Here is a 23,591-nt window from a genome sequence, read left to right as displayed (position 1 = left end):
CATAAAAGATTTTTCCTCTTCCGCTCCCCATTTAAACCTTTGATTTTTGCCAGTCAGAACGTGTAATGGCTTTGCCAACGTCGCAAAATTTTTAACGAAGCGGCGATAATAGGAAGCGAACCCAATAAACCGCCGAACATCTCCCACCGAAGTGGGTGTGGGCCACTCTCGTACACATTTCGTTTTCAGAGGGTCAGTGGATACGCCGTCCGAACTGACAATATGACCCAAGTAACGGACAGAGTGTTGCAGAAGGTGGCATTTTTTAGGTTTAAATTTAAGGTCAGCCGTACGCATTCTTTGAAAAACCGCCTCTAGACGTTGGAGGTGTTCTTCGAACGTGCGGCTGAAAACAATTATATCGTCAAGATATATGAGGCACGTTTCCCACTGCAGTCCCGTCAACACCAATTCCATGAGCCGCTGAAACGTCGCCGGTGCCGCATTCAAGCCCATAGGCAACCGATTAAATTCAAAGAGACCTTGCGGCGTGCGGAACGCCGTTTTCGCCTTCGACTCATCGTCGAGGGGAAGCTGCCAGAACCCCGAGGACAGGTCAAGGGTGGAAAAAAACTTAGCACCCGATAAAGCGTCCAACGAATCATCCATCCTCGGTAAGGGGTATGCATCTACCACCGAAACTTTGTTTAACCGGCGGAAATCAACACAAAATCTTGTACCACCATCTTTCTTCTTTACCAGAACGACGGGCGCGGCCCAAGGGCTGTTGGACGGCGAAATGATGTCCGCCGCCAACAATTCATTTACCGCTCCGCGCACGTGATCCCTCTCCGCCGGGCTCATGCGATGAGGGTGCATACAGATGGGTGGCGTCGCACCGGTGTCAATATGGTGCGACAAAAGCGACGTGCGGCCGAGGTCCAAATCATTTTTACTGAAAACATCAGTGTACTGTATCAATAATGAACGCAGGGCGTTCCTTTGTTCGTTCGACAAGGAAGAATTTTCTCCGCACAAATCAGCGATCCAACGTTCTTGAGAGCGATCGTGTGGGGGCCTACCAGCGGGCATTCGTGCGCGCGGCGCTGCGTTGCAAGAGGCGAAGTCGGTAGTGGCGTGAGCCAACACCGACCCCTCCGGAACAATAACGCGGTCAGGTCCCCCATTTAACACCTGTATAAAAGGTGCTTGACCCGGTCGCACGATCGTTTGTGCCGCCGCTAAAGAAAAGGATTTAGATGCCGAATTCGATGGGGATAGCAGCACGCCTTCTGCACCCTTCCCCATTCGAAGGGGTTTACGATAACGCAACGGTATTAGCATCTGTGCTCCCGGTGGTACTTCTACCGTAGCAGCAACAACGGCAGTAACTGCGTTACTTGCAGGCGCACTGGCCAGCAAGGAAGGCAGGAACGCCATTCGACGACCCCCCGGCATTTCCAAACAGTCCTGGTCGACTCGTATTTTCAGCGGCATCCGACGCAGGAAATCAGTACCGAGTAAGCATGGAACAGCTAGCGAGCGAGAGATCAATACAGGTCCTGCAGCGGTAATATTCCCGATAGTGATGCTCACATCTGCCTGGCCACAGATACCCATGCTTCCCCCATTCGCGGCGACACACGCATCATTAACCTTACGTATCTGCGACGCAGGGATGGACAACAAATGAAAAATAACATCAGAAATGATGGTGGCCGACGCGCCCGTGTCCACCAAGATGCGCACATCAACGCCGTCGATGGTACCGCGTACCGTCGACGAGCCCGAAGCCGCAGCTACAACCCTGCGAGCCAATTTTTTCCACTGCGTAGCAGAGCGTGTAACTGTAGCGGGGGAAGTAATGAGTGCGAATGGATGGGTGATGTGACAGGACCTGCCGGGTGTCCGATGTGTGCCGACTCGCCCGAGGTTGTTGCGGCTCCGCAGTAGGTGGAGGAGATGGAGGTCCCCTCGTCGGAGGAGGCGACAGTAGAGGTCGACAGCGGCAGTCACGGGCGAAATGGCCCCGTCTGCCGCACTTGAAGCACGCCGCCAACGTCGGCCGGCGGTCGGACGACCCGGCCCTTGCACGCGGACGGCCCATGTAGTTGCCACGCTGGTCGCGCAGCCGCCGTCCCGGAATCCCGTGCGAAACAGCAGCAGCCAGCATGTCGTCGTCGCCCGAGTCGTCGGAGCAGTGGACCACCAGTCGTGGAGACCACCCCAAAGGTGGCCCGTCGATCTCTGGTTTCCCCGTCCACGCCGCCATCTGGTCCCAACGCCTGATATTAAATTTTGCATCCAGGCAGCGCGCCACCCATCGCGATGTAAGTGGTTCGTGACCGCAAACTGGCAGCGAAATCTTGAGTTCCTGAGCCAACTCCAGCATACGGGAGAGGATGAGAGGATCCAAATGGTCGGCCGTCGCGTCGGGGTAGGCAGCCATGGCCAGCGCCATCAACGCCCCACGATAGGCCAACGGCGATTCCTCTGATGCTCGGCGACGTAACATAAATTTTCTGGTGGCCGACGTCGGTGGGTCATAGAATTCCGCCATCTCCGCGAACGCGTCCCGCAGTGTCTTCTTCTTGGCCGCCGGGATGGAACGGAAGACCCCCAGAGAAACATCGTCGAGCAGTGTAGGTAGCGCTCCCAGCGCTTCATCCTCCGTCCAATTGACGGATCTAAAAGCCGATTCAAAGCGCCATGTGAAAGCACTCCAATCACCCCCGGCGATGAATTCTTTGATTTGTGGAAGGCGATGCCCGCGGTGGCAAGCGCGCGCCGCGGGCGTCTCCGACTGACGTTCCCGCTCTCCACCCGTATCAGGCAAAATGGCGGCTGGCGGCCGCGTGGCGGTAGGCGCGCCCAAAATGGCGGCCGACGGCTCCGGCGCAGCCGCTCCACCCAGAATGACGGCGTCCTCCCGCGTAGCAGAAGGAATGGCGGACGCAGGTTCTTTCACCGGACTCCTTCCCGCGGCGTCCAGTTGATCGGCAATCTGGCGGCCCGCGGCTGGTAAGGATGCCACCGCGGTCACCAGACTAAGCAGAATGGCGCGTAATGACTCGATCTGCTCCGCCATCAGCCGCCACTCGCCTTTTGTTCCTGCAGCGGTCGCATCTTCCGTCGGTCGACGCTGAGAGACGTCGAGAAGTACATTTTCAGCAGGCGGCATAGGGGCTGTAGCTCCCAACAGCTCATCTTCATCCGTCTCGACCTCCTCCTCCGATAGAGGCACAGGTAGGTTCTTTTTTCTGGGGTGCTTGGACATCTTGACGATCGTCCAAACAGTCGCAGAAGTACTTCTGACACCAATGTAATAATTCTCCGGAGACGGATTCGGAATCGGTCTTCTTTATCTTCACTTCACGGTACACTTGTTCCCACACGCTCCGTTGCTGGCAGACAACGGAGAGCGGCAGACTCCCACAACTCCCACCGCGCACGTGGCACCCGGAGCCCCGTTCGCGCGTGGCTCTCACCCCGTTCAGTTCCCCGTCTCCTCTCGATCATCCCTCTCTCCTCCCTCTTAATCCCTTCGTCACGTGGTCCCCCCAGCCAATCCTCAATGGGCAATCTCGACCGTTCTCGATGGTTCCCTGTCACTCCCGGGACCACGCCTCTTATCCGGATCCCCATTAGCTGGGGCCCCAATGGCTGGGCCAATCACCCCTGATGACATGCCGTGATCACGCCGGCCCCACGCTCCCTATCTCGACCCTTATTGGCTACAAGCAGGACCGGCAAGCCAATCCCCCACGTGAACCCACTATAGCTGTTATTACACATACAAGGCGTGATGCAGATTAATGTGGTGAATATTTTGTAACTATAAATTCGTTCTTTTCTCTACAAAGTTTCAGAATGGGAATGGAATTGAAACGTTACCCTAACCTCCTGGTTCTTGTTGAATGTGGGCCAGGTTTCTTGAGTGCCTAAACATGGAAGGGAATCACTTGACAGAGCTCCCAGCCAGCTTCCTCTCGCTCCATTTGCGCGAGTTACAAGCAAACAACACCTTCTTGTTTGCCGGTTTGTCCAAAGAAGGCCTGGCAGATGGAATAATACCCCAGCGTCTGGCTGACCTGGCAGCCACTGCAGTGTCTTGCATGCAGAGGGTCCATGTTGACACCCTGCCGCAGGCTGCAGCACTCGCTCAACGCAGGTGAATGTTTTCGTCGCCAACTGCAGCTCTTCCCTGACTGACCCAAATTTCATGCTGCCAGATCTTCAGTGCAACACAATTGTTGTTTTCAATTATATGGGGGGTGGGCTGTGTCTTGGATAAGCAAACTCACAGATAAACGGAGCTTTCATCCTGTTTCTGTGGTTAATGTATTGTATCCATGAGCATTCATCCAAGTTACCACGGATAAAAGTATGTGTTTAGTACAGAACTCTTATCCTTTGTATTAGCCCATAGATATATAAAGGTTCCATGGCCCTTGTTTGGTCGAATTGTTTATATAACAACGGACCTCCCCAGCATCCCCTCTCTAAGGTGGCTCCCTCCCACCCACAGCCTCCCACCCTCCTCACGCCCTTCCCGAGCTGCCATCACCCACGTCCACCCCCTGACGCACGGGCTCCCCCACCCACGCCGCAGCCATCCGCGCACTACCTACCCCTCCCACTACCTACCCCTCCCCTGTCTAATTGGCACATACAGTGAGGGAAAAAAGTATTTGATCCCCTGTGATTTTGTATGTTTGCCCACTGACAAAGAAATGATCAGTCTATAATTTTAATGGTAGGTTTATTTGAACAGTGAGAGACAGAATGACAACAACAAAATCCAGAAAAACGCATGTCAAAAATGTTATAAATTGATTTGCATTTTAATGAGGGAAATAAGTATTTGACCCCCTCTCAATCAGAACGATTTCTGGCTCCCAGGTGTCTTGCAGCTTGGTGAGAAGGTGACAACAGTTGGTGCGATTATTCGCAAATAGAAGAAACACAAAAGAACTGTCAATCTCCCTCGGCCTGGAGCTCCATGCAAGATCTCACCTCGTGGAGTTGCAATGATCATGAGAACGGTGAGGAATCAGCCCAGAACTACACGGGATGATCTTGTCAATGATCTCAAGGCAGCTGAGACCATAGTCACCAAGAAAACAGTTGGTAACACACTACGCCGTGAAGGACTGAAATCCTGCAGCGCCCGCAAGGTCCCCCTGCTCAAGAAAGCACATATACATGCCCGTCTGAAGATTGCCAATGAACATCTGAATGATTTGGAGGACAACTGGGTGAAAGTGTTGTGGTCAGATGAGACCAAAATGAAGCTCTTTGGCATCAACTCAACTCGCCGTGTTTGGAGGAGGAATGCTGCCTATGACCCCAAGAACACCATCCCCACCGTCAAACATGGAGGTGGAAACATTATGCTTTGGGGGTGTTTTTCTGCTAGAGGGACAGGAAAACTTCACCGCATCAAAGGGACGATGGACGGGGCCATGTACCGTCAAATCTTGGGTGAGAACCTCCTTCCCTCAGCCAGGGCATTGAAAATGGGTCGTGGATGGGCATTCCAGCATGACAATGACCCAAAACACACGGCCAAGGCAACAAAGGAGTGGCTCAAAAAGAAGCACATTAAGGTCTTGGAGTGGCCTAGCCAGTTTCCAGATCTTAATCCCATAGAAAATATGTGGAGGGAGCTGAAGGTTCGAGTTGCCAAACGGCAGCCTTGAAACCTTAATGACTTGGAGAAGATCTGCAAAGAGGAGTGGGACAAAATCTCTCCTGAGATGTGTGCAAACCTGGTGGCCAACTACAAGAAACGTCTGACCTCTGTTATTTCCCTCATTAAAATGCAAATCAATTTATAACATTTTTGACATGCGTTTTTCTGGATTTTGTTGTTATTCTGTCTCTCACTGTTCAAATAAACCTACCATTAAAATGATAGACTGATAATTTCTTTGTCAGTGGGCAAACGTACAAAATCAGCAAGGGATAAAATACTTTTTCCCTCACTGTAATATGATGTGGAGATGGGACGGGAGGCTCAGATGTCAAAGCGATGGATTTACATAGCAGAGATCCTGGGTACAAATCCACCCTGGCACCTCCATATAGCACGGTTGGCTACGTATGGTCCAAAAGAAGTTCATACATACAGGCAGCCGCTGCATGTAATTAAACCGGGTTCTCGAATTCAATGAGTTGTTCGTTTCAGCCTGGTTACTGACTGCACACAAAATAAGTAATATTTTTAAAAACTTTTTTAAACACGCTTTTATGAAATGTACTAGTAATGACAGAACTCCACGACTCCAGGAAGTGGCCCCGAATCTTACCATAACGTAAGGGACCGTGGTCAATTACAGCCAACGTCAGTTGACCGTGGACAATTATACCCAAGTCGAAACATAACATATAAAAAATAATGTAAAAAAATATAGTTATTTTATTTTTTATGATAGAATATAGTGTTGTCATAAGTATCACATAAGTATACCAAGTTTGCAGTCGATACCACATTGGGAAGTGGGTTAAAATTGAGTTACAATATTTGAGGATACAACAACGACAACAACATAGTGAGTTAAAAGAAAGCATGTAAAAACGCATTAGATATAGTTCAGAACTTTATTTGGTTAAATTCCAGCTCGAAATAATTAAATATAGGTCTTACTGTCATGCAACTGTAATGACCAAAAAATGACTCCAAGCCAATGTGCAGTCTAACGGTTATTCGAAAATCAACCAAGGTCTCTCATTGGCCGAAAGAGGCATCCACAGGGATTGGTCGGGAGGAAGGCTTTTAAAGCGATTGGAGAAAAGGGTTTAAAGGAGGCGGCAAACAAAGTGGAACCCAGATCCGTTAGAGGGGAAGGAGAGGGATTGGCTAAGGGAAATACAGTGAGGGAACATTCCAGAAAGGGGACTGGAACGATATAAAAGGGCAGAGCACAAGATCGAAGCCTAGGGTCCTGTATTGTGGCTGTGTCCCAATAATGTGGCTCTTCTTACTTCGTCGTCAGAGTCGTTACACAACGACCATTACTCTCCTATGCATAGCTGATCATAAAGTGCTCGTGTGTGTGGACGATCGTGACACATGAAGTGATCTCAGAGGTAGTTCTGTGGTATCCGCTTCCACGGGCCGTTCTCCAACACAGAGGGCTCTTTTTCCATCCGTCCGAGAGATCATCCATATATAACTCATAACGTGACACCGATAGTACAATGGGGATACACATCAGAGACAGATGTTAATTAAAATTATTTTTAAAAAATAATTGTATTTCAGGTGGAAGCATGAGCTGATGATTTTCTCTGAATTCAGATTTTCCCTGTTTACAAGTGTAGGGGTGTTACGGAGGGGCTGTATACATAGGATCACACGGGAAACAAACACAGTGGGCGGGGCTTCGTGAGTGCACGGGGAGGTGCTCTCAACGACGTCCGCACAGGGCAGCCTGGGGGGGGCTGGCCCCACCCCTCAGCGGGAGGTTTTGGTATAAAAGGGGATGAGCCGGAGAGCTCGGGGTAGAATGTTAAAGCTAAACCAGTGAAGACCGAAGATCGTCTAGCTAGAGCCCTGGACTCCCCTGGGTCGCCGCCCTTGTCAGGGCGCGCAGGACTGAGCCAGCGGCGTGGTCCCGAGAACCAGAGCTAGTGCTCTGGGATTCCGGGTACCGTAGCCCGACTTACCAGTGTCGGGCCAGACAGCCTCCCCTAGCCCGTTAGTGGAGGACTAGGAGGTAGGTCAGAGATAGCTAGCAGTGTATTCCCAGCTAGCCGGGTGAGGGGGCCGATACCCCCTCCAGTGTTGTATGTCCGCGGTTGTGACAACTGTTGCGGAATAAATACGTGTGCCTCAACCCCGGCGTCCAAGAGTCCTCAACGATATTACATCTGGTGACAGAAGTGAACGACCACGAACATGGACACGCGCCGGACAGCTCGAGCCGGGGTACCGGAGGCGGAGGACACCGCTGAAATTGTGGAGCCCGGGACGGCTGAAGAAGGCATCGAGCAGCCGGGCCCGGACGCATCCTTACCGCAGCATCGGGATGAAGGGGAGCCGTCAACAGACGGACTGAGGCTGGCTCACGCCAGACTGGCGGAGCTGCTGTACGCTGCTGCCGCCACGCTCGAACACATCACACGGCTGGGGGCTGGTGGACCGCCACGGGGCGAGGACAGCCGACGACCGGTACGCCTTCCCGCCATTTCAACGGAGCACAACTTTGAATCTCCCGCCATCGCCGCAGCAGCTGCTGAGGGCGTGGCCGGCCTGAACCTCGGGTCCGACATCGGCCTCACAGGTGCTGCCGCGTCATCACCAGCGGACAGAGCGTCACCACTGGTGTGACCGGCGATGCCATCCGTCGTTCGCGCCGAAGCCCAGCCGAGTAACGGGGACAGTGGAGGGCGAGCTTCCATGGCGGCCGCTGTGCTGCACCAACGCCTACCTCCACTCAAAGAGTTTGTGGGCGAGGAGGGCGACTGGGGCGGCTTCCAGCGGCGCTTCCTCGCGCACCAGGAAATGGCGCAGTGGTCGGATGCCGAGGCCCTCTGCGCGCTGCCGGCGCTCCTCGACAGCGACGCCCTCGCCGCTCTTATATCGGCGCCGAAGGACAAACGCTCCACGCTACAGATGGCGCTGCAGTTGCTGGCTGGGGTCTACGGACCATCGTCGGAATGCAGGCAGTTCTTTTATGATCACCAGCGGGGTGCAAAGGAGTCGCCCCTGGCGTACCGTATGAGTCTCCTGGCGCTGGCGAAGACGGCCTTCCCACGAATGGACGACGAAGGCGTGGACGCGATGGTAACGGAAAAGATCCTCCTGCTGGCGGACGACCTGGACATCGCCGTTGTTGCACAGGAGGACACAGAAATGGGTTCCCTCCAGGCTGCGCGGCTCCTCCACGCCAACCTGCTGTCGCAGCGACGGAAGGCCAGCAGGGCAGCGGCCGGGCGTACGGTGGCTGCAGCCACCCTCCCGGCGGAGGAAGTTTGCGCCATCGACCATCGACTGCAGCAGAGGGTGGGAGTACGGGCGGGCCGGGATGGAGCGAGCCGCTCCGACCATCCGTCATCGCCACCTGCGCTCCCGCGCTGTTACAACTGCGGCATCCGGGGCCATGTCGCCTCGGGGTGCCGCTCTCCTCGGCAGCGCGGGACGACGCCTCGACAGGACGCCGGCCCTCCTCCCAAGCTCCATCAACATAACCCGGCGAGTCGCGGCACCCCTCATGTTTGGCCCACGCACACACCCGTCACACACTCGCACACCGCAACGAACGGGGGGCCGACATTGCGCACCATCGCGCCAACACGCACCACTATGGGGACTCAGATCGAACCCAGGCAGTGGTCCGTGTTGGCCCATCGCGTTGTGGCTGCATCGTTGGGGTCGTCAGCCGTGGTGGGGCACATTGACGGGGTTGAGGTGCGCATCCTGGTCGATACAGGAGTATCGGCGACCATCATTTCGGAACTAATTTACAATATTCTCCCTGTCCAGAGCCGTCCTTTACTGCCGGTTAACGTCCCATTCTATGCTGCTAACGGGGGCTCACTTGGCATCATTGGACAGATTCGAGCACAAATTTGTATCGGTGATATCAAATTGTCGGGCCCGATTTTTGTTTCCTCCTCGCTGGCGGTTCCGTGCCTGCTGGGGACGGACTTCTTGGGCAAAATGCCGATTCGTATTTTAATAGACCAGGGCTGCATTGAGCTCCAGTCGGGACGACGCATGGCGTTTCTGCCGTCCCCTACTGCGGCTCGGACGGCGTTCGCGACGGTACCGGCGTTCGTCGTTAAAACGGTTCGCGTACCGCCGGGGGCACAAATGTTGGTGCCTCTCAAACTTCGTCGGCCCTTCGCTAAAGGCTTTGGGGACCAGGGAATTCTGCTGGGGCCATCTAGGGCCGGGGTTAGCGGACCTCATTTGATTCCGGCCCAGACCATCGTAAAAGGGGACGGGGACCCTTTCATCGCGGTCCTCAATGTGGGGTCGCAGACAGTGGTGGTTCCTCAAGGGACCGTGCTTGCTCACGCAACGCCGGTGCCCTGTGAGAAACCTGTCGCGAATCACGTAGGCACTGTCCCTCTGCCGCATCCACATTCGGACACCGATGAAGGGTGGCTCGAGGCGCTTTGTGCAGGATCGACGGACCTGTCAGATTTAGAGCGTCAAAAGCTTAAGACACTGCTGCGTGAATTTTGCGACGTTTTCATTCAGAACAAATTCGATTTGGGCTGTACCCATCTGCTGCGTCACCATATTTATACAGGTGACAGCGCGCCAATTCGCCAAAATCCTTTTCGGTTAAGTCCCGCCGAAAAGGACCATGTCAAATCGGCTGTTGATGACATGTTGGCCGCCGACATCATTTCTCCCTCTACCAGCCCGTGGGGAGCGCCGATCGTCCTGGTTAAGAAACAGGATGGCTCGTTGCGGTTTTGCGTCGATTTTCGCCGCCTCAACAAAATTTCTGTTGCCGACGCATACCCGCTCCCACGGATTGACGAATCGCTGGACGCTTTGGCGGGAGCGCGATTCTTCTCCACATTGGATTTGCTTTCGGGATTCTGGCAGCTTCCTCTGGACGATGATTCTAAGCCTAAAACTGCATTCCGTACACCGCATGGTCTCTTCCAATTCAACCGGTTGCCGATGGGACTCCACTCGGCGCCGGCGACTTTCCAGCGATTGATGGAATTGGTTTTGGCTGGATTGCAATGGGACTCGTGCTTAATTTATTTGGATGACGTTATCGTCTTTAGCAGAACATTTGACGAGCATCTCCAGAGGTTGCGGGCGGTTTTCCTCAAAATGCGGGCTGCTAATTTGAAATTTAAACCTCAAAAATGTCATCTGTTACGCGAATCTGTGCGTTATTTGGGACACATCGTTGGACGCTCGGGTATTGCTACCGATCCCGCCAAAACGCAGTGCGTCAGCTCCTGGCCGACTCCCACCTCTGTGGGGGAGGTCAGGAGTTTCATTGGATTCGCGTCGTATTACCGACGCTTTGTCGCGGATTTTGCGACAATTGCAAAGCCCCTACACGCTTTGACGTCAAAGGGGGTCCGCTTTCATTGGGGACAGGAGGAGGAGGCTGCTTTCCGCTCCCTTCGGGATGCTCTGGTTAAAGCTCCTCCTTTGGTTTACCCCGATTTTTCTAAACCCTTTGTGCTCGACACCGATGCGAGCAACACAGGTATTGGGGGCGTGCTTTCCCAGGTGGTTGACGGCGTGGAACGGGTAGTCGCGTACAGGTAGTCGGGTGTTGTCTCCAGCGGAGCAAAGATATTGTGTCACCCGTCGGGAACTGTTGGCAATTGTCTATTTCATCCAACAGTACCGCCCATATCTGTACGGTCAGCGGTTCACCGTCCGTACAGATCATGCGGCACTACAGTACGCCCTGCGAGTTCAACAACCATCGGGACAATTGTCTCGATGGTTGGAGGTTCTCCAGGACTTTGATTTTGAAACCACGTACCGTAAGGGCGTCCGCCACACCAATGCGGACGCTCTGTCGCGCATGCCAACCACCCCCGAATGCGCATGCCTCCTGGGGTCGGGTCGTTGCAGGCATCCGGGGGAAATATCTGTTCCGGTCTTGGCGGCCGCAGACGACGCAGCGTCAATGACGAATTCGATCGCACAACAGGGATCAGATTCCCTGTTGGGCTTGCCTGTCACTGAATGGGGGCGCCTACAGATGGAGGATACCTCCCTCCTCGCGTTGCGTCGTCGCGTCGGGGATGCTGGGCGGGGGAGGGGTGATGCCGACGCATGGGAAATGGTCACAGGTCTGCTGATGCATTGGGACGGGAAATCCCATCGACACCGGCTGGTGGTCCCTTCTGGGTTACGGGGTAAGGTGGTGTGGGCCGCTCATGAGCGCCTCCTCCACCTGGGGACCCAAAAGACCCTCGCCTTGCTCCAGCTTGATTTTTTTTGGCCGGGCATGACAAGGGATGTCGCAGATCTGTTGGGGTCATGCCCTCGGTGTGCGCAACGGAAACCACCAGCACGGGAGTCTAACCCGCCTTTGCAGTCTATCAGAGTCTCCAGAGTCAACGAACTTGTCGCGCTGGATATTCTGGGCCCATTCCCCGCCACCCCCAGGGGCAATAGATATTTGTTGACCGGGGTGGAGTACTTTACGCGCTGGCCTATGGCCTGGCCCCTGGCCAACCAGTCGGCAGCAGCCATCGTGGAGGCCTTTGTCCAGGGATACGTCCTGGACAAAGGTGCTCCCGAGCGGCTGCTGACCGACCAGGGCAAAATTTTTTCCGGCAAACTGCTCCAACAAGTCTGTGAGCTCCTGGGCACGAAAAAAATTCGTACCTCTCCCTATCACCCGCAAACTGACTGGATGGTCGAGCGTCTGCACCGAACCATCATGTCCATGTTGTCACAGCAGGTTTCGGACTCACAGACCGATTGGGACCTGCAAATTCAAGGGGTCCTGGCAGCATACAGATTGGCCCCCCATGCGGCAACGGGATTTTCCCCCTTCTTCCTCATGTATGGCCGTGAACCTGACCCACCTGTTCGTGCCCAGCTGCAGATCCCCGCGCCGCAGGGTAAAACTAAATTGGCCGACCATGTTAAATTTAATCTTGCGAAATTAACAGAGGCACGGGATGCTGCCATGCAAAATTCCGACCTACGTCAGAAAGCTAATGAGCGGCTCAGACTGGGTCGCGCGCACGTGCTACAGTGGAAGCCGGGGGACAAGGCATGGCTGCACTGTCCCCAGGTACCACTCGCGACCTCCTCTAAACTGGTGCGGCCGTGGCGGGGCCCTGTCGAGGTGGTTGAGGTTTTGCAGCCTCAGTGCGTACGCATCAAATGGGGGAAGCGCCGGTGGTTTGTGCACCCCTCCAGATTGAAACCCTTCATTGCGGTGCGAAGTCACACTCGACACACGCGTGGCCAAACATGTGGGGGGTCGACCGACTCAAAGGGTCCGTCTCCGCTGCTCTCGCCTGACGTGTTGCCGGCTGTCCCACCCCCAGGTGCACCAGGAATGACGGGCTCACGCCCGACAACCCCTACGGGGGATGCCGAGGGTCTCGCGACATCGAGAGGAGACTCACTTGGAAATGGACAGTTGCCACCCGACGGCCCGCCATCCGGGGTTGCCCCGTGTGACGGGCCTGCTGCAAGGACGCGCGCAAGAATGCGCAGACTCTTGTGATGCACAAAAAGGAAAAAATATATATTTTTCACATGTTATGTTCACTGTGTGCGGCGTCGGTGGTGGGTTCCTGGCACATTGGATTGTACGTATGTTGTGTTCACTGTGTGTTGTGTGTGTGCTGGGGTTCCCTGCAAATTGTATATACGTTGGTTTTACGGATTTCGTATTTATTCTGGGGTGGGGTGCGTCGGGTTATTTTCCCTTCTTGCTTTTCTGGTTCTTGTTGTTCTCGTTCGCGTTATTGTTGAAAAAAAATTGGGAGGCACACGCGGGGTCGAGGGGTAAATAAACTTTTATTGTCGGTTGTTGCAGCCGGGACGGCTGCGAGCTGTACAGGGGGGGGTGATGTAGGGGTGTTACGGAGGGGCTGTATACATAGGATCACACGGGAAACAAACACAGTGGGCGGGGCTTCGTGAGTACACGGGGAGGTGCTCTCAACGACGTCCGCACAGGGCAGCCTGGGGGGGGCTGGCCCCACCCCTCAGCGGGAGGTTTTGGTATAAAAGGGGATGAGCCGGAGAGCTCGGGGTAGAATGTTAAAGCTAAACCAGTGAAGACCGAAGATCGTCTAGCTAGAGCCCTGGACTCCCCTGGGTCGCCGCCCTTGTCAGGGCGCGCAGGACTGAGCCAGCGGCGTGGTCCCGAGAACCAGAGCTAGTGCTCTGGGATTCCGGGTACCGTAGCCCGACTTACCAGTGTCGGGCCAGACAGCCTCCCCTAGCCCGTTAGTGGAGGACTAGGAGGTAGGTCAGAGATAGCTAGCAGTGTATTCCCAGCTAGCCGGGTGAGGGGGCCGATACCCCCTCCAGTGTTGTATGTCCGCGGTTGTGACAACTGTTGCGGAATAAAAACGTGTGCCTCAACCCCGGCGTCCAAGAGTCCTCAACGATATTACACAAGGCCTTCTTGTTTATGCAGCGTGAAAACGCTGTTACTGTTTTCAGCATTCTCATAGGAACCTATGTCCCTGGTTGTTTTCACATAGAGCCGGCGAGTGCGACGTCTGCTGCGGTCCACGTTTTGGTGCAGGCCTGCGTGTGCTGCGGTCCGTTTCTCAAGTGTTCGGCGTTCGAGGCCTCATCTTCTCCTTCTGCTGCTGCTCCACGATGTGTCAGCACTGGCTGCTGGCACAGCGCAGTGCTGTGACGTTTCCTGTGTGCCTGACGCACAGGAACTCTGACCCACAGTAAGATTCTCCACAATAGGAAACCAAGTTCCATCTGCACATAAGTCTGTTAGCTCCACCTCCAATTAGCACGATTGGCTATGTACGGTGCGAAATAAGTTCAACATGCATCCATAACTGGAGCTTGTCAACCTCCAAAGGATTAATATACAGTGAAACCTTGGATTGCGAGCATAATTAGTTCCGGAAACGTGCTCGTAATCCAAAGCACTCTATATCAAAGCGAATTTCCCCATAAGAAATAATGGAAATTCAGATTAATCGTTCCACAATCCAAAAATATTCAGAAAAAATTATTAATACAAAATACTGTACCTTTTTATATTTTTATTTAAATTTAATATAAAGTAATCAAATGTATTTGTAGTGCTGAACTTTACGCGGACAACTTCTTCCTTTTCTGTCGTCACTTTATTTTGTCCAACACAGCACAATTTGCCACCATCCTTTAGCGCGTTCTCCGCTCGCTCACCGCGCTCCGCAGGCCTCGCTCACTCCGTTCCTCCCTCTCTCCGTTTCTCCCGACTCTCTTCTCTGCTTCCCCGTCCCACTCCAGCCGTCGCTTTCTCTCGGCTTCTCCGTCTCACTCCGACTGTCACTCTCGTTCAGCTTCTCCGTCTCTACTGCTACCCTATACTTCTTCTTCCACTCCACTGCTACTCTACACTTCTTCAACTCCACTGCTACCCTACACTTCTCCACTGCTACTTTATACTTTTTCTTCTACTCCACTGCTACCCTACACTTCTTCTTCTACTCCACTGCTACTCTACACTTCTTCTTCTACTCCACTGCTACCCTACACTTCTTCTTCTTCTACTCCACTGCTACCCTACACTTAAATTTCGATTTAAAGCTTTCGTGACTGCAGGGATTCATCTTCTTGGTTCTTTCGGTGAAGTCACGTAGAAGGAAAATAATAAAATAATAAAAATAAAACATAATAAAACAATTAAATTATTCTCACGACGTTTCGGCTACAACGCAAGCAGCCGTCTTCAGGTGGAGAACAGGTCCGTCAAGTCTGAATGGCACGCTCCAGGCTTGGAGCGACTATTTATGCTGGGATGGAGGGGCGAAGAGCGTCTTGACAAAATAATTTGCATATCAAGATGAATTTAGCATATTTATGGGAAATGCAGATATGCGATTAGTACTACTTGTGAAATGCGTAGGAGGTTTGGCGAGGGGTTTAAAGTCATTATGCCCATGCATTATGCAGGATTAGCAGTATCAAAGGGAGGGAGTAAGGTTAGAATTAATAAAGGGAAGGAATGTTAATAATATGGCGCCGCAGCAACTAATATGCTTATTGACTATACCTTGTCATATTACACTATGTTTTATTCTACCCACTCAACTGTATAGCACACTGCTATATATTCACTATAAAAAGACGATATTACCTTATACATTGTATTAAACATTACACTTTAATACTATGTATTATTATATAATATGCTATACACTATACTATTAACCGTACTCCCTCCCTTTCATACTGCTAATCCTGCATAATGCATGGGCATAATGACTTTAAACCCCTCGCCAATCCTCCTACGTATCTCACAAGTAGTACTAATCGCATATCTGCATTTCCCATAAATATGCTAAATTCCTCTTGATATGCACTCCGCAGGGAATAGATTCTTTGCTCCGCTGCAAGCTTCCTACCACCACTCTCCCATTGACATATTTCGTTGCTTCCTCTTAGTACCTTTCACGCGACGGTTAATGGTATAGTGTATAGCATATTATATAATAATACATAGTATTAAAGTGTAATGTTTAATACAATGTATAAGGTAATATATAGTATCGTAATTTTATAGTGAATATATAGCAGTGTGCTATACAGTTGAGTGGGTAGAATAAAACATAGTGTAATATGACAAGGTATAGTCAGTAAGCATATTAGTTGCTGCGGCGCCATATTATTAACATTCCTTCCCTTTATTAATTCTAACCTTACTCCCTCCCTTTGATACTGCTAATCCTGCATAATGCATGGGCATAATGACTTTAAACCCCTCGCCAAACCTCCTACGCATTTCACAAGTAGTACTAATCACATATATGCATTTCCCATAAATATGCTAAATTCCTCTTGATATGCAAATTATTTTGTCAAGACGCTCTTCGCCCCTCCATCCCAGCATAAATAGTCGCTCCAATCCTGGATTGTGCCATTCAGACTCTGTCTAATTGACAGACCTGTTCTCCACCTGAAGACGGCTGCTTGCGTTGTGGCCGAAACGTCGTGATAATTATTTTATTATGTTTTATTTTTATTATTTTATTATTTTCCTTCTACGTGACTTTACCGAAAGAACCAAGAAGATGAATCCCTGCAGTCACGAAAGCTTTAAATCTAAATTTAACAGGCGTTCTTGTATATGACCCTACTGGCGATGGGTAGCCAGTTGAGGGCACGGAGACAGGCAAGTGAGTCGAGATGGGGATGAGTGTGGCCAATGATGACGCGTGCTAGGTTGTTTTGTAGTCTTTGAAGTTTTTTTAAGTTGCCAGTGGAGGTCCGGACTAGGAAGGAGTTGCAATAGTCAAGGCGAGACCCAACTATGCAACATGCCAATGTGTTGGCAATTTCAGTGGAGATGAGAGGACGTAGGTGTCTGAGAACCTTCAGGTGAAAGTTACATGAACTGATGATATGATTGGTTTGACGGTCGAAGGATAAAGTTGAATCTAGGATGACACCGAGGTAGCTGAAGTGATCGGTGAACCTGATGCTGTGACCGAAGATGTGTGTGTGTTGGGAGTGCTGATGAGTTGAGACGTTGCTTGGTACCTAACATAATAGTCACTGACTTTTTCGGATTAAGGGCTAGGTTGTGTGTAGTGAACCACTGTTGCAAGGTGGTGGTAGATTCCGAGAGCTTCTCGAATCCAGATGCATTGTTAGAATCGATGGCGGTGAATAGAATAGTGTCATCCGCGTATGAGTGGTGCTTAACACCAAAGCTTGCGATGAGCCGGCCAATCGGGGAAGCGTAGGCTGTGAAGAGCAGGGAACCTAGGACGGAGCCCTGGGGAACCCCGCATAATGCTTTTGTTTCCGGCGATGTGGACGTACCCACCCTGACTGAAGATTGCCAGTCAGAAAGGTACGAAACTATCCACTTGAGTGCTGAGCCACATTCAGGAGGGAAGAAAGGAGCGAGTGGGTGATGGTGTCAAAGGCTGACGAAATGTCCAGACTTACAAGTGCAACAATGGAGCCGGAATCAATGATCGTTAAAATGTCATCGAGCACTCTAGTGAGTGCTATTTCTGTGGAGTAGTTTTGACGGTAAGCTGATTGGAAGCAGCAGTAGTTTGCAGAAGTGGTGATGTGTGGTTTTAGCTGGGCAAGGGATAGTCGTTCAAAGAGTTTAGAGAGGTTCAAGAGATTAGTGATGGGACGATAACTAGATGGGTCATCCGGGTCGAGACTTGGTTTCTTTAACAAGGGAGAAACCAGGCCATATTTGAGGTTGGACAGAAAATACCCCATAGAGAATGAGGCATTTGTGATGTTCCTGATCATGATGGCGAGTTCCGGAGCACATTGCTTGAACAAGGAACCTGGGAGCACGTCGAGTGGAGATGACTTCAATTAAAGTGATTCAATTAAAGAGAAAACGTCTTTTGTAGACACCGGCTTGAGCGTAGTTAGAAAGGTGTCTGGGTGAGTGCTTACAATTTCAGGTAACTTGAGCGGGGTACAATGGTGCGATGTGTGGGTAGACGTGCAAGAGTTTGCGATGGTGATCAGCTTGTTGGTGAAGTAAGTATTAAAAGAGGTGGCAAGTTTTATTGAGGCTAGGGGATCGCTAAGGTGAGGGACCATTGTGCTACCAGGATGTAGAAGATCTTTGAGGGTTTTCCACAGAATCGCGGTTTTCCGGTTGCTATTTTGATGCGTTCTTCAATGTAGGAAGAGCGTGAGACAAGGATACGTTTGTTAGTTTTCCTGCAGGCAACTCTGTAGGCAAGTCGATCAGCAGGTAGACCACTGCGGGATGCGATACTTTCAAGGCACCTCCTGGTTCGCTGAGCAATTATGGCGTCTCTTGAGAGCCAGTGAGTGTCGTGGGAAGACTGCCTAGCGGTTCGTGATTTTAATGGAGCCAGTTTGTCCAGCGCCGCCCTCATGTCAGCTTCTAGTTGGAGAGCGCAGACGATTGGATCCGATGATGGGGATAACATTGAAGGAAAATTTTGTAAGGAGGTGGTGTAAAGCAGAAAACTCGATACCCTTGAAATTACGCGAGTTGCGGGTGAATTTGATGGTGATTGGCTTGGGAATTTGGAGGGAAAAAAGTATGAGGCGGTGGTCGGAGTAACCAGTTTGGAAAACTCCCAGTGCAGTGATGTGTCGATGCTGGTCAGGTTCCAGAACCAGGTCGAGCATGCTCTCAACATTTGTTGAGAAAGCTCTGGTGGGGCCTGAGTTTGTGATGACCAGGTTATGACAGGCCAAGGTTGACTCAAGGTGACTATCGATGGAGGCTGGGGTATTGCCGGGGCAATTAAAGTCACATGTAAGCACGAGCCTGTGATATGGGTTAGGAATGAGGTAAAGGAATTCCGAAAGTTCATTTAAGAAGGTATTGATGCTGCCATCTGGAAGGCGATAGATGGAAATGATGGAAAAGCACTCATTGTTAGTAGTGAAGGATACGGACTGGACCTCGAAGGTGGCGGTAGCCATCGGTAGATAGAGCTCTTTAATTTTCAAGTGTGCCTTGTAAACGACCGCTAAGCCACCACCCCGGTGGTTAGTTGTGCGAGGTTTATGAAGAACCTTGAATCCCGGGGGTGCAACTTCCAGAGAGATGGCTGGCAGGGAGTCTTGCCTGCACCAGGTCTCAGTAATGAGCAAATGGTCGATGTGGTGGTCCGAGATGGTATCATGAATCAGGGCTGATTTGTTGGTAATGGAGCGTGAGTTGAGTAGGCCGAGGCGGATGTGTGAAGGTGGATGTGAAGATCCGTAGAGGTGAGGCGTCGAGGGATTAGAGGAGATGGCTGGTTGAAGGTTGACCTGTGAACGGCAGCCACTACCACTTCTGCAACCATGGTGCCGATGCAATCTCTGACGTTGACCTCGAAGAAGCCCGAGGCCAGAGAGCATCCTCAGGAGCACGGGTTCCAGATTCAGATTCCAAGAACACAGGATGAGATGTTACTATCCTTTGTGCAAGCACTTCCAAGAGTTTATGAACAGTGAGCCTGGTGAAATTTGGGGAGCGCATCGTCAGTAGTGTACCTTTGGTTCCTAGGGTGTTTCGGCCTTTCATACTATACACCCTCCCCAAAGGCGGCCAGCCACAGGGTGATCAATCCTACACTTGCGTCTCATTCCCAATTAGTCATAGGAGTTGCCTTGTTGTTGATAGCCAACATCCCATGGAACTATGCATGGCAGGGGCGTCCTCCTCCCTGAGTCAAGCATTGTTAACCGCATACCTCCTGGCCCTCTCACTTCGGGGCCCAGCTGGGGTCTTTCCTCTTCATCCAGAGCCACTGACTGCTGCCTTCTGCTGCCTCCGATACAGCTCTGATTGCCGAACGCTGGCTCTGGCCCTTAATTCCCAGGTCTCTAAGCAGTCTGGTTGTAGATGTTGCCACAAAACCTCTGCAGCCCACCTCCACTGGTCGGACTTCTGTGTTCCAGCCATGATGCCGTGCTTCGGCAGCTAGATCGGCATAGCGCAGATGTTTTCGCTCATAAGCCTCATCTACTGAGTCCTCCCAGGGTACTGTGAGCTCAATGATGAAGACCTTCTTGAGCGAACGGGACCAGAGCACCATGTCAGTTCTTAGGGTGGTGGTTGCGATCTCCGGAGGAAACACAAGTTGCCGGCCAATGTCAGCTCGCATTTTCCAGTCGCTGGCCAAGCGCAGCTGGTCTCGCTCTAATGGTGTAGAGCCGCTCTTCGGTGGTTTAGCCCCTTCGCGGACAAAGGTCGTCCGTAAGGGGTGTGATGCTGCTGGGGGTGGTAGGGAGTTGGTGGCAGCTCGCTTGTCCTCCAGGGCGGATGCAAGGTTTTTAAGGACTTGGTTGTGACGCCAAGTGTAGCGTCCTTGGGTGAGGCTTGTTTTACACCCTGTGAGAATGTGCCTGAGGTTGGCTGGCATGGAACAGAGGGCACAGTCCGGATCTTCACCATACCATTGGTGAAGATTAACTGGTGTTGGAAGGACGTCATATGTTGCTCTGATGGAAAAGCTCAACTGCCTCGCTTTCATGGCCCACAGATCCTTCCAGCTGATCTTCCTCTTCTCCACACTGTCCCATCGAGTCCACTGTCCCTGTTTGGCAAGAGAGACTGTCTTGGCCCACCTTGCAGCCTCCTCCTGATGGCGTACTTCCTGCACTACCATCTTCCGCCGCTCTGGTGCAGTGGCCTTACTCCAAGCAGCACGGCTAGTTAGCCCAAGGCCTCCTCTCCCTTGCTGAACATGACCCACAATGTCAGCATGTCTGAGGGCTGCTGTTGCCTCCTGGACTGCTTTCCCTGGCCTCCATTTGCGCCCAGTTGCCAAGGTCGGCGCGTTGTTGCTCACCACTGGGTCTCGAGATTCATTCCGTGTCATCTGGAGCCTGGTTTTTGCACACTTGAATTCCTCTGTTAGACTGGTGAGGGGCAGCTTGAGGACACCATCTCCATAGAGGCCTATGGTGGTAAGGCATCGTGGAACTCCGAGCCACTTCTTTAAGTAGCCTGTGACTCCTCTTTCCATCTTCTCCACTGTTGAGATTGAAACCTCATACACTGCTAGGGGCCACAATACCCGGGGTAGGAGACCAAACTGCAGACACCAGGCCTTTAACTTTCCAGGTAGCTGGGTGTTGTCGATGGACTGTAGGCTACTACGGATGTCTTTGCGCAGCTGTTGCACCTGGTCTTTGTCCTTCAGGCTTGCATCATACCACCTTCCAAGACTTTTTACCGGCTGCTCAGACACTGTTGGGATTTGGTCGTCTCCGATGAAGAATTTCAGGTCAGAGAGTACTCCCTTCACAATCGAGATGCTGCGTGACTTGGATGGTTTAATCTTCATACGGGCCCAGCTGATGTTCTCCCCGAGTTTTCTGAGCAGTCTCCTGGTGCATGGGACAGTGGTGGTCAATGTTGTAATGTCGTCCATGTAGGCTCTGATGTCACACCACAATGGTGGTGTGACATCAGGCAACCACACTGCACTTAGCATCTAAACCCACCACTCAATAAGAGCCAACGTCCACCGCCGTATAGCTCCATGCCAAAGCGCTCTGCCCACTGAATGCACCTCTCGATTGTAAGTCCACTGTTCTCACCATTACACCATGGCATGTCTTCTTCTCAAAACATGTATTTAAAATGACTTGATTGACAATTGGGGTGGAAATGTAACAGGTGAGGCTTTAAGAGGGATTTACCACAATGCCCAGTCCCAGGGTGCTGTTATACTATTCCTGGAGATTCTCCATCAAGGGCTGGTACTCCTGGAATCCTCCTGGCCGATAGCACTCACGCTGCTGCACCTTCACTTTCATGGGCTGGTACAGCTGCAGAAGGCGTTCCTTCCACTTGCATTGTGACTCTTCTGCATTTTTCATAATCAGCCCCTTGTAAAGTTCAGTGATTGCTTTTTAAAATTAAATCAGAGCAGAGATATTCAGATATTGAAAACAAGTTGTGTAACGTGGTATCCATATCAAAATTTATCATATGTTGTGTACGGACTATGCTGTCGTTATTCTTCGAAAGTAAATTTTAAAAAAGCTCTTTTACAGAAGGAACAGCTAAATCAATGTCATCAGCAGCAGAGGTGCAATGTCAGGCATTGTTAATTGCATTTTGAGTAATCAAGTATTCAACATATTTTTAATTATATGAATGCGTCAGCTGTTCATTTCAGCTCTACAATAATACTATATGCTCAGCAGCTATATTGAGCTTAAGATTAGGGGTGATTAATTTGGCCAAACATCCCAATATTGAACGACAGAGCTCAGGAAATTGTTGGCACCAGCTCGAGGTTGCCCTACTGCTTGCCTGTGGTTTCCAATGTGTAATAAGAGCCCATGTCCGGCTCACGTGGTGATCGGCTCTGCCGGGCCTGCTTTACAGCCAATGGGGGAGAGCCTGGGAGCATGGCCCTGGCGTGATCGAGGGGTGCCAGCTAGGGTGATTGGTTCTGCTGGTCTTGGCCTCAGCCAATGGGAAGACAAGTCAGGGGCGTGGTCCCGGGAGTTGATGGGGAATCTAGAAGATTCGGCGCAGGCTACCAAGGATTGGCTGGAGCGTACCACGTGACCCAGGCATTAAATAAGGGGAGAGATGAACGACACGTGGTCAGACGAAGAACGAAGGAAGAGAGGGGCCACGCGCGAGTGGGGCTCCGAGTGCCACGTGGCGGTGCATCTCTTGTGGTCTGTCTGCCCACTTCCCGTTGCCTGCCAGCAACGGGGAGTACTTGTGAACTGGAATAAATAAAAGGACCGATTCCACAAGTCGTCTCCAAGAGTATTATTACAAATGTATTCTCTTTCTCTCAGGGCGAACGAAAACCGTGTGACATTACACATTTTAAACAATTCTTTATGATCATTATTATACTTTTATGAAACAGAACAAAAGATGACGAACAGAGAGAAAGAATAACTTGCGCTGAAACTCAAACTGACCATGAGCTCCTTCTCGTGAGCGTGGTCCTTGTCGAGCACGGAGCGGCTGTGGAACAGCGCGACGGCCGCCTCCACGCTCTCTTGGTGCCGCGCGTTGAGCTCCAGCGTGGAGAGAGGGGGACGCACGACCGGGCCCATCGCCTCCCGGTAGAGCGCTTGCGCCGCCTCTTTGGCCTGCTGGTTCGCCAGCGTCACCACCTGCACAAGGGCGCTCTCTATGCAGGGCATGGCGCCCATCCGCTGAGCTGACGCATACTGCTCCACCAGTTCAATGAAAGCTTACACGACAAATAAAAAGTTACATAGTTTCAGGAGCCGATTGCTGTGATCGGTGGTTCGTGAAGACGCATGGAGCTGTGTTGTGTTTTAATAGACAAACGTTATTGAGATAACACAAGTGCGTGTGGCAAAATGTCATAATAGAGAAATGAAGGAATAAAAAAAAGTTAAACGTGAATGGTGAAAGCATTAGCCAGCTCAGATTTGCTGATGACATGGTCATTTTCACGAGCAGTGAAAAGTAATAACAAGACATGATTGGCGAACTTTACGAAGAATGCTACAAAATTTCGATTTAAAGCTTTCGTGA

At 51.6% G+C, this 23,591-nt stretch overlaps 1 protein-coding gene across 1 annotated transcript in view; it reads left to right on the top strand.

Moving 5' to 3' along the window:
* The window catches only part of LRRC63 (leucine rich repeat containing 63), a 59,172-nt gene extending 44,786 nt beyond the window's left edge, over positions 1-14,386 (top strand). The window contains exon 9 of the mRNA XM_078866189.1: positions 14,122-14,386. Coding sequence (XP_078722315.1) covers positions 14,122-14,326 — 205 coding nt within the window. The 3' untranslated portion in view covers positions 14,327-14,386. The remainder of the gene's footprint in view (positions 1-14,121) is intronic.
* The last annotated feature ends 9,205 nt before the right edge of the window (positions 14,387-23,591 follow it).

This window comes from Lampetra fluviatilis, chromosome 21 (assembly GCF_964198595.1).
Source record: "Lampetra fluviatilis chromosome 21, kcLamFluv1.1, whole genome shotgun sequence".
Taxonomy (NCBI): Eukaryota; Metazoa; Chordata; class Hyperoartia; order Petromyzontiformes; family Petromyzontidae; genus Lampetra; species Lampetra fluviatilis.
This window is presented reverse-complemented; position numbering and strand designations above follow the sequence as displayed.